The sequence below is a fragment of the Peromyscus maniculatus genome, chromosome 12 (assembly GCF_049852395.1).
Source record: "Peromyscus maniculatus bairdii isolate BWxNUB_F1_BW_parent chromosome 12, HU_Pman_BW_mat_3.1, whole genome shotgun sequence".
In the NCBI taxonomy this organism is placed as follows: domain Eukaryota; kingdom Metazoa; phylum Chordata; class Mammalia; order Rodentia; family Cricetidae; genus Peromyscus; species Peromyscus maniculatus.
In genome coordinates this window covers 29188501-29202446 of record NC_134863.1, presented here as the reverse complement: position 1 = coordinate 29202446, position 13946 = coordinate 29188501, and the positions used below count along the sequence as shown (strand labels likewise).

The following is a 13946-nucleotide window of genomic DNA, read 5'->3' as shown; positions in this document are numbered from 1 at the left end:
GTACTTCTCAGCCAGTTGTCTTGTTTCTTATGAAAACTGTTTGCTTCCTTGCCCACCCCCACCTGTTTTGGTGGGTTTTTGAGACAGGCTATCCTGATGGAAGTCAGAGACCTTTGCCTTCCCAGTACTGGAGTTAAAAGCACGCACCACCAAGCCCAGTCTCCTTGCCCCAATTTTTAATTGGGTCTTCTTGATATTTTTTGTTTTAGTTCTTTGTATATTCTAGACACAAATGTCTACATCAGATGTAGAGCTAGTAAAAGATTCCCCCAAGGGCTGGAGAGAAAAGTTAACTTTGACTTCTTCCTTTCCTGTTTGATTTCCTTTATCTCCTTCATTTGCCTTACTGCTAAGATTTTAAGCACTGTTGTAAACAGGAGTGTAGAGGGTGGTCATCCTTGTGTTAGTCCTGATGTTAGTGGAAATGCTGTGAGCTCTTCTCTATGTAGTACGATACTGGCTGTGGGCTTTTTGTATATTGTCTTTATTATCCCTGTATTCTCCAGGACTGACCATGAAGGAATGTTGACCATGAAGGAATGTTGGATTTTGCTAGAGCTCTTTTGGAGTCTATGTAGCGGATTATGTTGATTGATTTCCAATGCTGAACTATCCCTGTACTTCGGGGATGAAGCAGAATTAATTATAATTTGGTTTATGTGGTTGACTGAGTAAGAATGGTCCCCATAGGCTTATATGTTTGAACATTTATTTAATCACCAGGGAGCGACCATTTGAAAGGATTATAAGAACTACAAGGTGTGGCTTTGTTGGAGGAAGTGTCCCTGGGGGTGGGCTTTGAGAGGTTTCAAAAGTCCATGCCCAGTAGTCCTCTCTTCCTGCCGCCTGTGGATCAGGCTGTAGAACTCACAAACACACCTCATGCATTATGTCTGCTTACATGCCACCATGTGCTCCACCATGGTAATAGACTAACCTCTGAAAAGCCTCCAATTAAATGCTTTCTTTTGTAAGAGTTGCCTTGGTCATGGTGTCTCTTCACAGTAACAAACAGTGACTAAAACAGAAGTTGGTACCAGGGACAGGGTATTGCTGTGACAGGCTTGACCACTCTGTTGGAGAAATGTGGAATTCTTTGGGGGCTTTGTACTAGAAACTCAGTTTGATGCTTTAAGCAGAACTTAATGGGCGTCTTGTAGGAGCATGGAACACAGTTCTGAGGTTAATTTGAACTGAGGAGGCTCCACTTAAGACATTTCAGAGGGGAAAAATAATTAAGGTGCCTAGAGACCATTCTTGTGACATTAGGGCCACGAATATGGCTGCTTTTTGTTCTTGTCCTAAAATTCTGCCTAAGGCTAAAGTGAAGAGACAGTCAAATATTGATTCTGTTTTGTGGTTATTAGTAATCACAATTATGCAGATATATAATAAAAAGGAGGGAACTGGAAAAGGAAATACCAAATGTAGAGTGTGACCTTGGGGCAAGACCCCACCCAGCTAAGCTTCCAACTAGTGAAAAGCTTAAACAGTAAAGAAAACTATCAACAACACAAAGACAGTGCAAGTGCATTGAATGAAAGGGCCACGTTCCAGCCACATCAAGTAGCTGAACTTGGAAGCTTTGGCCACATGGTTGGTTACAACGACACAAGAAGGGGTCAAATCTCCCTCCACATCTAAGGAAAGCCACCAAGGTCAAGCATGTGTCAGGGCATCACAGCATGGATGCCCAGAGAGGCAATTGCATGAAGCTATGAGGATGAAGCCTGGATTGTATTGGACTCCCCAAGATGGTGGACATGCCAGAGTCATGGGATACCTGCCAAGGTGACCTGCTAACAGAATGTGGGACCAACCCAAAGGAGAGAAGTGTGCTGCAGTCAACAAAACTGGAAGGAGTTGGAGATCTCAAGAGAACTTTGACACCAGTCACGGAGATGCAGAGTTCGGAGTTTGCCCAGCTGGTTTTTGGTCTTGCTTTGGTTCAGTGTTTATTCACTACATTCCCTTTCCTCTCTTTGGAATGGTAATTTATATTCTGTGTCCTTGTGCCTTGGAAGTATGTGATCTGCTTTTTTATTTTTATTTTACAGGGCGTTACAGTTAAGAGATCACCATGAATCTCAGAAGAGACTTCAAACACTGGACTTTTAAACAGTGTTGAGGCTGTTACAGACTATTGTAGACTTTTGAAGTTGGACTGAATGCATTTTTGCATTATGATATGGCTACATGCCTATGGAGGCCAGGGAGTGAAATGTGAGGATCTGAATGAAAATGGTCCCCACAGGTCCATATATTTGAATGTTCAGTCATCAGATACTATAACTATTTGAAAAGATTATGTGGATAAGGAGGTATGGCCTTATTGGAGGTGTAGGCGGGGCCCCAAACAGCTTGACTACACAGCTGCCATGACGGGTTTAGAGGCCCAGACACAGCTTCTGGCAGGTAACCTCTAGGCCCAGGAAAAGCCATAAGCTGACCCCACCCAGTGGGGCCTGCATCTAAGAGGAAATACCTGACATTCCAAACATTCCCTATACCCCTAGACAAATGTCAGCTAATCAGGGTCCTGAACCCTGGAATCCCCTCACCCCAACCTCTGCTATGATAAAAACCCCACTCTGCCTGAGCTCTGGACTCTTTGCTCTCACACTGCATCAGACAGAGAGACCAAGCTCTGAGACTGAAAATAAAGGCTCTTTGCTTTTATATACAGGATTTGGTCTCCGTGGTGGTCTTTTGTGTGTGTGTGGGGGGGGGGGGTCCCGTGATCTGGGCATAACAGAGGAAGTATGTTACAGGGGTGGGTTTTGAGGTTTCAAAAGCCCATGACCAGCCCAGTAGCTCTCTCTTCCCGCTGCCTAAAGATCCAGATGCAGAACTCTCAGCTACTTCTCCAGCAACCATGTCTGCCTGTGTGCTGTCATGCTCCCCACTATGAAGATAGTGGACTAAACCTCTAAAACTGCAAGCAAGCCCCCATTCAAATGTTTCCTAAGACTTGCTTTGGTTGTGGTGCACCTTCAGAGCAATAGAAGAGTTTGCAAACATTTTATTGGAAGTTTTTGTATCCATATTCATCTTACATATAAGAAATTGGCCTATAGTTTTCTTTTTCTGTTGGATCTTTATCTGGCATCAAGGTAATACTAATTTTGTAAAAAGAATTTAGAACTGTTCCTTCCTTTTCTATTTTATAAATAATTTGCCTAACACTGGCATTAGTTTTTCTTCTTTGAAGGTCTGGTATAATTCTACACTGAACCCATTTGGACCTGGTCTTTTCCTATAGGGGAGATTTTTAATTGCTGGCTCTATCTCATTGGTTTTTTATGGGTCTGTTTAAACTATACACTTTAACACTATAAGTCACCAAGAAACCTAACGATTTCTTTTTTCGTTTTAGTGGGACACAGATTTTTAAAGTGAGTCCATATAGTTATCTGAACTTCCTCAGCATCTCTTGTAATGTTTTCATCTCATTTCAGCACTGGTTTTTGATGATCTCTTCCCATATGTTTCTCTGTGTTGTTTGTTCTTGTGCTTCCAGGGCCTTCAGATGCATGAATTAGTTATGAATTTGAGATCTCTCAGTTTTTGATGTAGGCACCGAGAGCTATAAACTTTCTCCTTAGGGCTGACTTCCTCATGTCCTATATATTTTAATATGCTGTGTTTTCATTTTCATTCAATTCTTGAAATTTTTCAATTTCCTTCTTAATTTCTCTTTTGACTCAATTACCATTCAACAGTTATTAAGATATCTGTGGTTTTAGATTTAATAAGTATTTTTAGGGAAGTTGAGTTTTTATGTGTTTGGGTGCATATTTAAAATTATAGTACTCTCTTGATGGATTTTCCTTATCTCTTCTGATTAGCTTGAAGTCTATTATTAGACTGTCAAATATTAGACTACCTATACCTACTTGTCTCTTAGTTCCATTTGCTTACAATACCTTTTGCTATCATTTTACTTTAGCGTGGTGTCAGTTGTTGATAATGATTTGAAAGCATCGAAAAATTGATTCTGTTTTCTAATCCAATTTGCTAGTCTGTGCCATTTTATTTGGGAAACTAAGTCCGTTAATATTAGGAGTTACTATTGAAAGATGTGTTATTAGTTCCTACCACTCTGTTGATTCTATGTTGTTTCCTTAGACTTCTTTGAATTAGCTGTCCTAGTACTCACTTATTCCTTGTACTTTCGAGTGTGTTTACCCTTCTCTTCAGATTGAAATATTCCTTCCAGCATCCTCTGTTGAGCTGGCTCAGTGTTCATAAATTCCTTTAATCTGTTTTTATTCATAGAAGAATTGTATTTCTCCTTCAAACTTAGTGGATAGTTTTGTTGGGTATAACAGTTTGGGTTTATAGTTGTGGTCCATCAGAGTTTGGATACATCTCTCCCAGACCTTCCAGTTTTAAATGTTTCTGTCAAGAGTCAGTTGTTGGGCTGGAGAAATGGCTTAGAGATTAAGAGCACTAACTGCTCTTCCAGAGGTCCTGAGTTCAATTCCCAGCAACCACATGGTGGCTCACAACCATCTGTAATAAGGTCTGGTGCCCTCTTCTGGTCATACATGCTGTATACACAAAAAATAAATAAATCTTTACAAAAAATAAATAAATAAATAAAAAGAGTCAGTTGTTGTGCATGCGTGTGCCTTTAATCCCAGCCTTCAGGAGACATAGGCAGGTGGATCTCTGAGTTTGAGACCAGCCTGGTCTACAAAGTGAGTTCCAGGACAGCCAGGGTTATACAGAGAGACCCTGTCTTGGGAAGAAAACAAACAAACAAACAAACAAACGAATCGGGTATTATTATGACAGTGACAGTGCTGCTTTTTTGTAAGTTAAGTTGATCTTTCTGTCTTGCAGCTTCCAATACCTATGTCTTGATGAGTTTCTTCTCTAGCTCTGTCTATTTAGTGTTCCCTAGGTCTCTTGGACCTCAGATGTGCATCTCTTTATCTAGGTCTGAAACTTCTGATTTTATTGAAAAAAACCTCTATGTCTTCACTATGGTATTCTTCTATTCTCATGATTCATCTATTAGGCCTTTTCATTTTCATCATGTCCCAATGCTTGTCCATGATGTTCTTTGCTTTTTTTTTTTTTTAAAAAAAAAACTTTCTCATTTAGCTTTCCTCTATATCTCCAATCCAGACTCCTTTTTCCATGCAATCACCCTGTTGGTGAGACTTTCACTACTGAGGTTTCTATTTAGCCTAGGGTTTTCTATTTCCAGCATCATTTCCATTTCACTTTTCTTTTGCAATTCTGTCTCTTCACTAAATTCAATTTTTGTTAGTTACATGTTTTTCTTTTTCTTCAAATCACCTTTCTTCTTTCAGCAGAGCCACACACAGAGTGCAGGAGAGATGGAACTTTTATTGAGGGCTCCAGGTTCTACCCTAGTCTTTTGAGTTTGCTACTATCTACCTGAACAGGCGCCACCAAGGGTCACAGTATGCCTTTTACAATCCTCTCCTCTGCTGCCTTTTGCTGTGTCTCTCCAAATCTAGTTGTTCTATATTAAGTAAGCTTTGGTCAGCCAAGGTTGGTGATAGTGGATCCTGGAAAGCTGGATGTGAGTTGGGAGGTGTGTGGCTCTGTGGGGTCCTCAGGTGCTTGGGCTGAGGTCTTCAGAATGGGTTGTGCTACCTGTGTGAGGTGTTGTGTGGCTCTACAAGGGGCACCCTTCAGTTCTTCAGTTTTTCTTACACGTGTCTTTCAGCTTCCAATTAATAAACAGAAGCTAAACTCTAAGAGTCAATGAACATTTCTATATAAAAAAGATATAAATATATAAAACTATTTGTTGATAGGCTTTCCACATAACTTAAACTGCCTGAAAATGAGATCACTATATTTAAAAAGTACAACAAAGAGGAAAGACATTTTTAAAGGGGGAGATGGGAAAATGACCCAAAATCTCACATGAGCACCAGCATGTACTAATTCAAATCCCTAAGAGTACTAGATATTATCTCTCCTTATCCTTCAAAATATATGTTATACATAGGAGTACATATTCACAATAAAACAGTACTGATTTCACACCCATTATTTTCTCTTTATCCCAACCACAAGTGAAACCAAACAGGAGACTTGAAATCTATGACAATACAAAGGAAAACTAAAATTAATAGCTAATAAAACCAAAATCAATAATTAAAAATGCAGTTTACTGATACTCAAATTGTAAAAGCCAGATTCAAACACTTAAAAAGTCACTTTTCAGGACTGACTGACCTATTGTCTGTCTTATAACTAAAGGTCTCCTACATGAAGTAGGTAATTAGCTGAAGTTTACTTCTTCACCACAGACACTCCCTACAAAACAAAAACTCACTTTATTTTAATTTTGGCCTCCACTGTGTATGTAAAGAGAATAAAGACTAAATTCTACACAGAAGGGGTGAGTGAATGTAAAGAACCTGAGCTGAGTAATGAAGCCTACCACTTTTTAGTATGTAAGTGATCAAATGTAATACCAAAACCAAAAAAATTCAGGAATTAACTTATTAAGAATAGCCCCTGTCAGGAAAACTGAAACAAAAAGTAGACTTTAAAAAATTAGTATTTCTTATTCTTATGCAATTCAACATTTGAAATACCAGATCTTCCCAACTTATAAGCTTAATGAAATCCCAATTAAAAATTCCAACAGAGGGAAGAGCTTAGCCATAGCCCATACACTGTGCCAAGTTCATCAACAAGTATCAAGAATTCAAGTAGGCACGCCTAAATCCCCTGGGCGTCACTATCCTCTAACCAACCTGACTCTAGGAAGTAAATTTTCCCCCCTTTGGTTTTTCCAGACAGGGTTCCTCTGTTTATCCCTGGCTGTCCTGGAACTCACTCTGTAGATCAGGCTGCCTCTGCCTCCCTAGTGCTGGGATTAAAGGCGTGCGCCACCACTGTCTGGCCCATTTCTTTATATATATGCAAATATATAGGCAAAAAGCCTGGATTGTTAGATCACAGGGATTAGCCAGGCCTTAAGAAATATCCTTTAAGAAATTCCTTAAACTGCCTGATGCCAGGCCTGATAATCCCCAGGTTTCACACAGGGGGTAGGGGGAGAGTCCTATGTTTTGCCCTCTGACCTCTACACTTCCCCGAGCAGGAATGTCTCCCCTCAACCCTATATACACAACTAAAATAAGTGTAGTTAAAAAAAAAAATTTTTAAGTCAAGTTTAAGAATGTATCTTTTACTTTTATATAATTTTGCCCCCACTCCAGCAGCTGTCTGTTGAAGATAGAGATTTAACAAGATCGTGAAACAAGAAAAAACAGTCACCAAGTGCACTGCTGGTTCTCATCACATAGGAAGTACAATGTAAGTGACAAAACAAACCAGTGAGAACTGAGTTCAAGCCCCACGCAGGCTGAGCCCCAGGAAGCTCCTGAGTTCCAGAGCAGTCTGGGCTGTACTGACCCCGGAAGGAAAGGAGAATGGAAGGAGAGAGGAAGGAAAGGAAGGGAAGGAGGGGAGGGGCAGAGAACGGAAAAAGAAAGGAAGGGACATGGCTCAGTGGTTAAGAGCAATGTAATTTTAAAAATCTATATACAGTAACAAAGATGCAAGCACCAGGTTTTACCTTAAATCGCTTGTCCTGCAAAACTTTCTTGATGGCAACCAGTTCTCCTGAATCGCAAAGTTTGGCTTGGTACACCACACCAAATGATCCATTTCCAATGACTTTAGTGTCTGTATAACTGACTTCCTGTGGCCTGTCAGGCCCCTGTCCGGGGGTTGCCACCACTGTGGTCACCTTGCTGCCATCTTTGTCTCCTACAGGAAGAGAAGGATTTAAACAAACATGAAAAGTGTATAGCAAAACTGCCAACACATACCAAGTAAACACAGTCTTGACTTAAATATTTATTAGTTTAGCATATAAGACAGTTTTCAGTTACAGGCGATTGAACCCACCATTTACTTAGCCATTCTAGTTAAGTCCATTCTGCTTCATTTAAATACATGACGTCATCTGCTGAAAACAAGCGCCTAGAACGTGATGTAGCGTGCTCACATTAAATAATGCATTGGGGAGAAAGGTGGAGGAAGGGTAATACCAGAGGACAACAGGGAGGGAGACAGGATCGAAGGAGTGTGCGAGGGAAACCGGGAAAGAATTCATCGTTTTTAAGCAACAAATGGGAAGCCAGGTATCACTGCTCATGCCTGGACTCCAGGCCAGGCTACCCAATGCCACCCTGGGCACATACTTAGAGTCTATAAAATACATACATAAGCCCAGCAAAATTAAAGTTGCCAAGTCAAAGTCCAAATGGTAGACTCCCTTAGGGTCTGACTTTCTGTCCAACTTTTTTTTTAAAGGCTGTTTACTTGAAAACAAAATAAATGTAACTAAAAATGAGTAAGTACACCAACTCCATTCTGACCATTCTATCTTCTGGAAAGTAAGGCTTTGAGGTTTTGCTTTTATCTTATTCCCTTTTAACAAAATTAGTGTAATGCCTCTGAGAAAACAGTCACATGAGAAAATTAACTTGAGCGGGGAGGAAGGTTGGAGACATGGTTTCTCTGTGTAGCTCTGGCTGTCCTGGAACTCGATCTGTAGACCAGGCTGGCCTTGAACTCAGAGAACCACTTGCCTCTGCCTCCCAAGTGCTGGGAGGAAAAGAACTTTAATTTGGGGAAAATGCATAAAACAAAGCACAATAAAACCCATTCGAAACTGAGCCCGTGTGTGGCTTACCTATATACCCTCATCTCATTTACAGACCTTTCCTTACCTTTTTGCGTTGCCTCATCCTTAGCAGCAATCCATACAGTCCCCTTCAAGCTCGAGACCAGCTTCCCATTTGATTAGATAGTCCACAATTGTCTCTGAATTCCAAACTATCCTAGGCTACCTATCACCTGGTTCTCAAGAGCTTTAAACCATTCTTTTAGTGATGTCACAATAAACCTAAGTTCTAGAAACAACAATCATGATGAAAGGACAATTTCAACTCTTTCTGCTCTTTCCTAACAAATCTAATACCAATCTAATGCAAAGTATAAAAATATGTGTATCTAAAGTAAGTTCTTTAGCCTCATTGAACTTTATCTTTTTCTATTTCTCTTCCATCATGTGACTTCTTTTTTAAGATGCCAACTGAACTCATACTAACCTAGTGAAGAAGTAACTCTCCCAGGCATTTTCCCTATCAAATACCAGTTGTTTGATAAATACCCAAAATGTCCGTAGCATACAATGACCAATATGTATACCCACTTAATACAGACAAAAGTCAATATGCAATGTCTGTGAGATCACCTTTCCTTAAAAGATACCCTTCAGCCGGGCGTTGGTGGCGCACGCCTTTAGTCCCAGCACTCGGGAGGCAGAGCCAGGCGGATCTCTGTGAGTTCGAGGCCAGCCTGGGCTACCAAGTGAGCTCCAGGAAAGGCGCAAAGCTACACGGAGAAACCCTGTCTCGAAAAACCAAAAAGATACCCTTCATATCAGATACAAAACAATGACTGAAAAGTATAAATGATTTCTAAAAAGGATAGCCAGGTGATTTACAGGTATTCTGGCATTATGTCTTTAGCTTCAAATCAAAACACTAAAAAATTTATTACTAATACCAATTTCAAATTAGCACAGTATCACCTGTTGAAAGACACGTTAACTCCAAAATTTCTATCTATAACACTATTATGTATGCACACAAATAGCCACACAAGTCAACACAATATATATTGTGGTCCTCAGAGCTCTTAACTGCTCACTTACATCATAATGATGTTCTGAAACCTACTTTAATTCTAAATCATCATGTTCCATCCTCAAAACTGTGACTATAGTTATCTTAATTACAATTTCTCAGTTGGTTGTAAACTCTATCCGCTCCCTCCTCAAAAAAATTCTTAGTTTTGTCCCTCCTCCTCCTCCTCCTCCTCCTCCTCCTCCTCTTCTCTTCAGAAATGAGCCAGGTGTGGAGATGCAAGCATTATAATCTCAGCACTAGAGAGGCAGAGGCAGGTGTATCTCTCTGAGCTCCAGGCCAGCTTTGTGTATATATAGTGAGGTCCAAGATAGCTAGAGCTATCTAGAGCTATGTTGAGAGACCTGGTCTTAAAAAAAAAAAAAAAAAAAAAAAAAAAAAAAAACAAAGGAAAAGGAACTAAGATTTCTTTGAAGCAAAGAAAGTAAGATAGAATTTACACCAATTAAGGTAACTCATTAAGGTAACTGATTTTTGAAGACGCAACATGAATAACAGCTGAAGCATACAACAAGGTAATACTGGGGGAAAGCTAACAATTACTGAACTGGCAATCAGCAATTGGTGTGCCAAGGAAAAGCCTGTCAGTGGCATTGGAATCAGCTGACTTGGCAACAGCATAACAACTATACAGACTGATGTGGTGTTTCCCCAGATAACTTCCCACTTCACTGTTTTTGTACGCTTTAACACTGACATCAAAGAGGACTATTATGTCTCCTATGCAAATAGAAAGCGAGTAAGAGAGACTAGCTTCTACACTAGGTACCAGTGCCTGTGGTGCCCCCCTGCAATGCATAGCCTCGCCACTGCCTAAGACTAACTTCACATGCTTTCCCACTCCCCTAAAAGAGAGAGTCTGGTGACAGCCTGTGAAAGGACTGGCTCCAGAGTGCCAGAAAGGACTGGAATATAGAACAATCTTTAAAAAAGTTTCCCACCCTTGACTACAAGAAGGTATTTCCAAAAATAGTTTGGCAACATTATGTCTTGAAGCTTATACTTCCCAAAAGCAGATGAAAAATAAAAACTTTGAACACTAGACTGTGACATCCAAATAATTAAAAATTAACTGCTAAAAGTTAGATGACTTTGTACAATACCACTAACATACAAAAATCAGAATCCTCATAAAAAACTAAAAATAATAAATCTGTTACATTAGAAAAAACAATCACTTTGCTTAGTACTAAATATCTTAGAATGTAGGGCATAACAATTCTCATACTAGTTGTATGACACCCACCATTAAAATAAAATTGGCTTTCAAAAGCTGTCCTGTCTGTTGGGTAGAACAGCAGACCTGTGGCAATTAGCACAGCTCCAGGCCCTCCCTCTGACTCCTCTGCTCTTCTGTAACAAACGGAATCTGGTTACATGGTACACATTTCCTGCTATAATTAGAACAACGTCGAGGTGTACCTTCCTGCTTTTTAGCATAGTAAAGAGATCCTAAATATATCGATCATTATGGATCCCTCGTGAAAATAATGGAAAGATGATATGCAATGTACCACCACCTTCCAGCCAGCGAGAAGGCCCGGCAGGGAAAGTGCCGGCTGTGAAAGCCCAATATCCCATCAAATGCCCTATCCACATGGAGGGAAAGAGCCGAGGCTCCCATACCTGCAGATGGAACATTCCCGCTCATCACACACACACACAGAGAGATGCATAATAAACTTTTCAAAGCTTTTCTAAAAATACCAAGGACTATGTCTGATTGGAGACTGTTAAGATATAGAATACAAATGTGAAATGAACATCCAAAAAATATCAAAAGCCCACCTCAAGAAATTAAAATTTGAAACTCTAGCACTGTCATTTTAATTTTATGTGAATTCATAAAACTTAAAGCATACTTTATTTAACAAAGCCATTTTTTCCTTCTTAAAGGAAAAAAAGTTCTCAAGATTCAGAGCTGAGAAAAGGCAACAAGTGAAGCATGTTTTACCAAGAGACTTCTAAAAAGCATGAAGAAGCCACACAACCCAGGCCAATGGCCCGAAACTGTCCGCAGGCTGCTCTGGTGACCTGAAATGGGAAGCGGAGTTGGCAAAAACGCCATCTCTAAAACCTCCCCTGCCTCAAGAACACAGTCCTGATGTAAATAACACAGACTGAAAGGCCTGCAGCGTGCCATCTGAGGCTGCACTGAGACTCACTGCACACCTAAGAACATTATATCATGTGGAAAATGACACTACCTATTATTTCTTGATCATGAAGAGAAATAACAGTAATTTTCCCTTAAGATTATGATTGGCAGAAACAGAAACTAGCTGTTGTCAATTTTTCAGGTTAAAAAAAAAATCAACTCTATCTTAAAAAACTGGATAAAAAACAACTATTAAAGCAAGATGCTTTCCCAAAACAAATAAACTTGCTTAGAAACATGAACAACATAAAAGTCACCAAGGAAAATCAAGAACTGAGACCTACAGATTCAGAATGACACAAATTCTAAAACTTCACAGTGAAAATAAAAGTCCCTACTCTTTTCTGGGAACTCTCTAGGCCACAGTGCAATTGTTCACGGACGTTGGAGCAAATGAAGCTGAGGAGGAAAGAAAAGGAATACCAGAAAATCAGAAAAAAGTAGTCAACACTAATTAACAACAGCATATAAAAATTCCAGGACAATTTCTAAGTAAACCCTTTATTAAATTAAAAAAAAAAAAGTTCAACCCCACATAATCCTATCTAAAGCAGTCGAGAAAATCAACCAAACAAAAACAATTGACTGACTGTGTTTCTGAAAGGGCTAGCCTGTGCTGAACCGTGCTTTTCACTTCATGTGGCACTGGCTCTAAACACACAAGATGGGCACTTCATGCTGGCACAGCACAAACTGCCAACCAAGAAATATTGCCTGAAATGCCTTGATTCCCACTCTAGACTGCCATACATTAGGAACTACAGTCTTCTTACTATACAGTGATCCCCACTCTAGACTACTGCACATTAGGAACTACAGTCTTCTTACTATACAGTGACCCCACTCTAGACTACCGTACATTAGGAACTACAGTCTTCTCACCATACAGTGATCCCCACTCTAGACTACTGCACATTAGGAACTACAGTCTTCTTACTATACAGTGATCCCCACTCTAGACTACTGCACATTAGGAACTACAGTCTCCTTACCATACAGTGATGCCCACTCTAGACTACCGTACATTAGGAACTACAGTCTTTCTTACTATACAGACCAAGTTTTCTGCTCTTATAGAAATGGTTTATACAGAAAACAAAAACTTTTCATGTTCTTCTACCATCATCCCTCAATACAAAACAAATTAGATATCTTTGTATTATATTAGAATGTTTTATTTTTTAAATTGCTGTTGAAGCTGGAGAGAGGGCTCAGCAGTTTAGAACAATTGTTGCTCTTGCAGAGGACCGAGGTTTAAGTCCCAGAACCTACGTGGTAAACCTACAGTACCAGCTCTAACCTGAGTACCAACGGCCCCAACACCCACCATCTCCTGCTACCTGTAGACACCAGGCACGTATGTCATGACGCACATACATGCAGGCAAACAGAAAACTTTAAAAGATACTATTCAGTACCCCACAGTTCTATCGCAAGCTCACAGCGCAGGTACAGAACACTACAACAGGAAAGTCACAGCCCGAGAGTTTGAAGCAGAGAAGTTAGCTGCATGCATGCTAGTGCTCACTCTCTCCACTCTTCTATATTCTAGGACCCCAAGTTTAGGGAATGGGACAACCTATAGTGGATGGGGCTTCTCACTTCAATTAACATAACCCACACATTTATCCAAAGACTCATTTCTCGGATAATACTAACAGCTGCCACGTTGACAACACTATGTCAATGTACTTCTACCATTCTGTGACCTTGGCACTGACCATCATAATATCAGACTACTCACCAACTATGGAAACTCAGCTCAACAGCCGTGTGCTTACCTAAGAAGTAGAAGCTTCTGGGTGTAGCTGAAGTTTTCTGCAGTCCTGCCTGGCCCACGGTCAGGACATATCTCTCACCCACCAGTCCCACAGCCACTCAGTCCCAACTGAGTCAACACACAGAGACTTATATTACTTATAAACTGTACGGCCATGGCAGGCTTCTTGTTATCTAGTTCTTCTATCTTAAATTAACCCATTTCTATAAATCTATACCTTGCCACATGGCTCGTGGCTTACAGGTATCTTACATGTTGGTACTCATGGCAATGGCTGGCAGCATCT

General features: G+C 40.2%; 1 protein-coding gene across 6 annotated transcripts in view; it reads right to left on the bottom strand.

Annotated features, from left to right (window-relative positions):
- Gsk3b (glycogen synthase kinase 3 beta) overlaps positions 1 to 13946 on the bottom strand; it is a 163536-nt gene that overhangs the window by 97456 nt on the left and 52134 nt on the right. For 4 of the 6 annotated variants that reach the window (XM_006975732.4, XM_076548847.1, XM_015994618.3 and 1 more), the window contains exon 2: positions 7580 to 7773. In XM_006975732.4, coding sequence (XP_006975794.1) covers positions 7580 to 7773 — 194 coding nt within the window. Of the gene's footprint in view, positions 1 to 7579; positions 7774 to 8731; positions 8873 to 13946 lie in introns of those variants that run through there. The other 2 variants (XM_076548849.1, XM_076548848.1) reach the window with 2 other exon arrangements.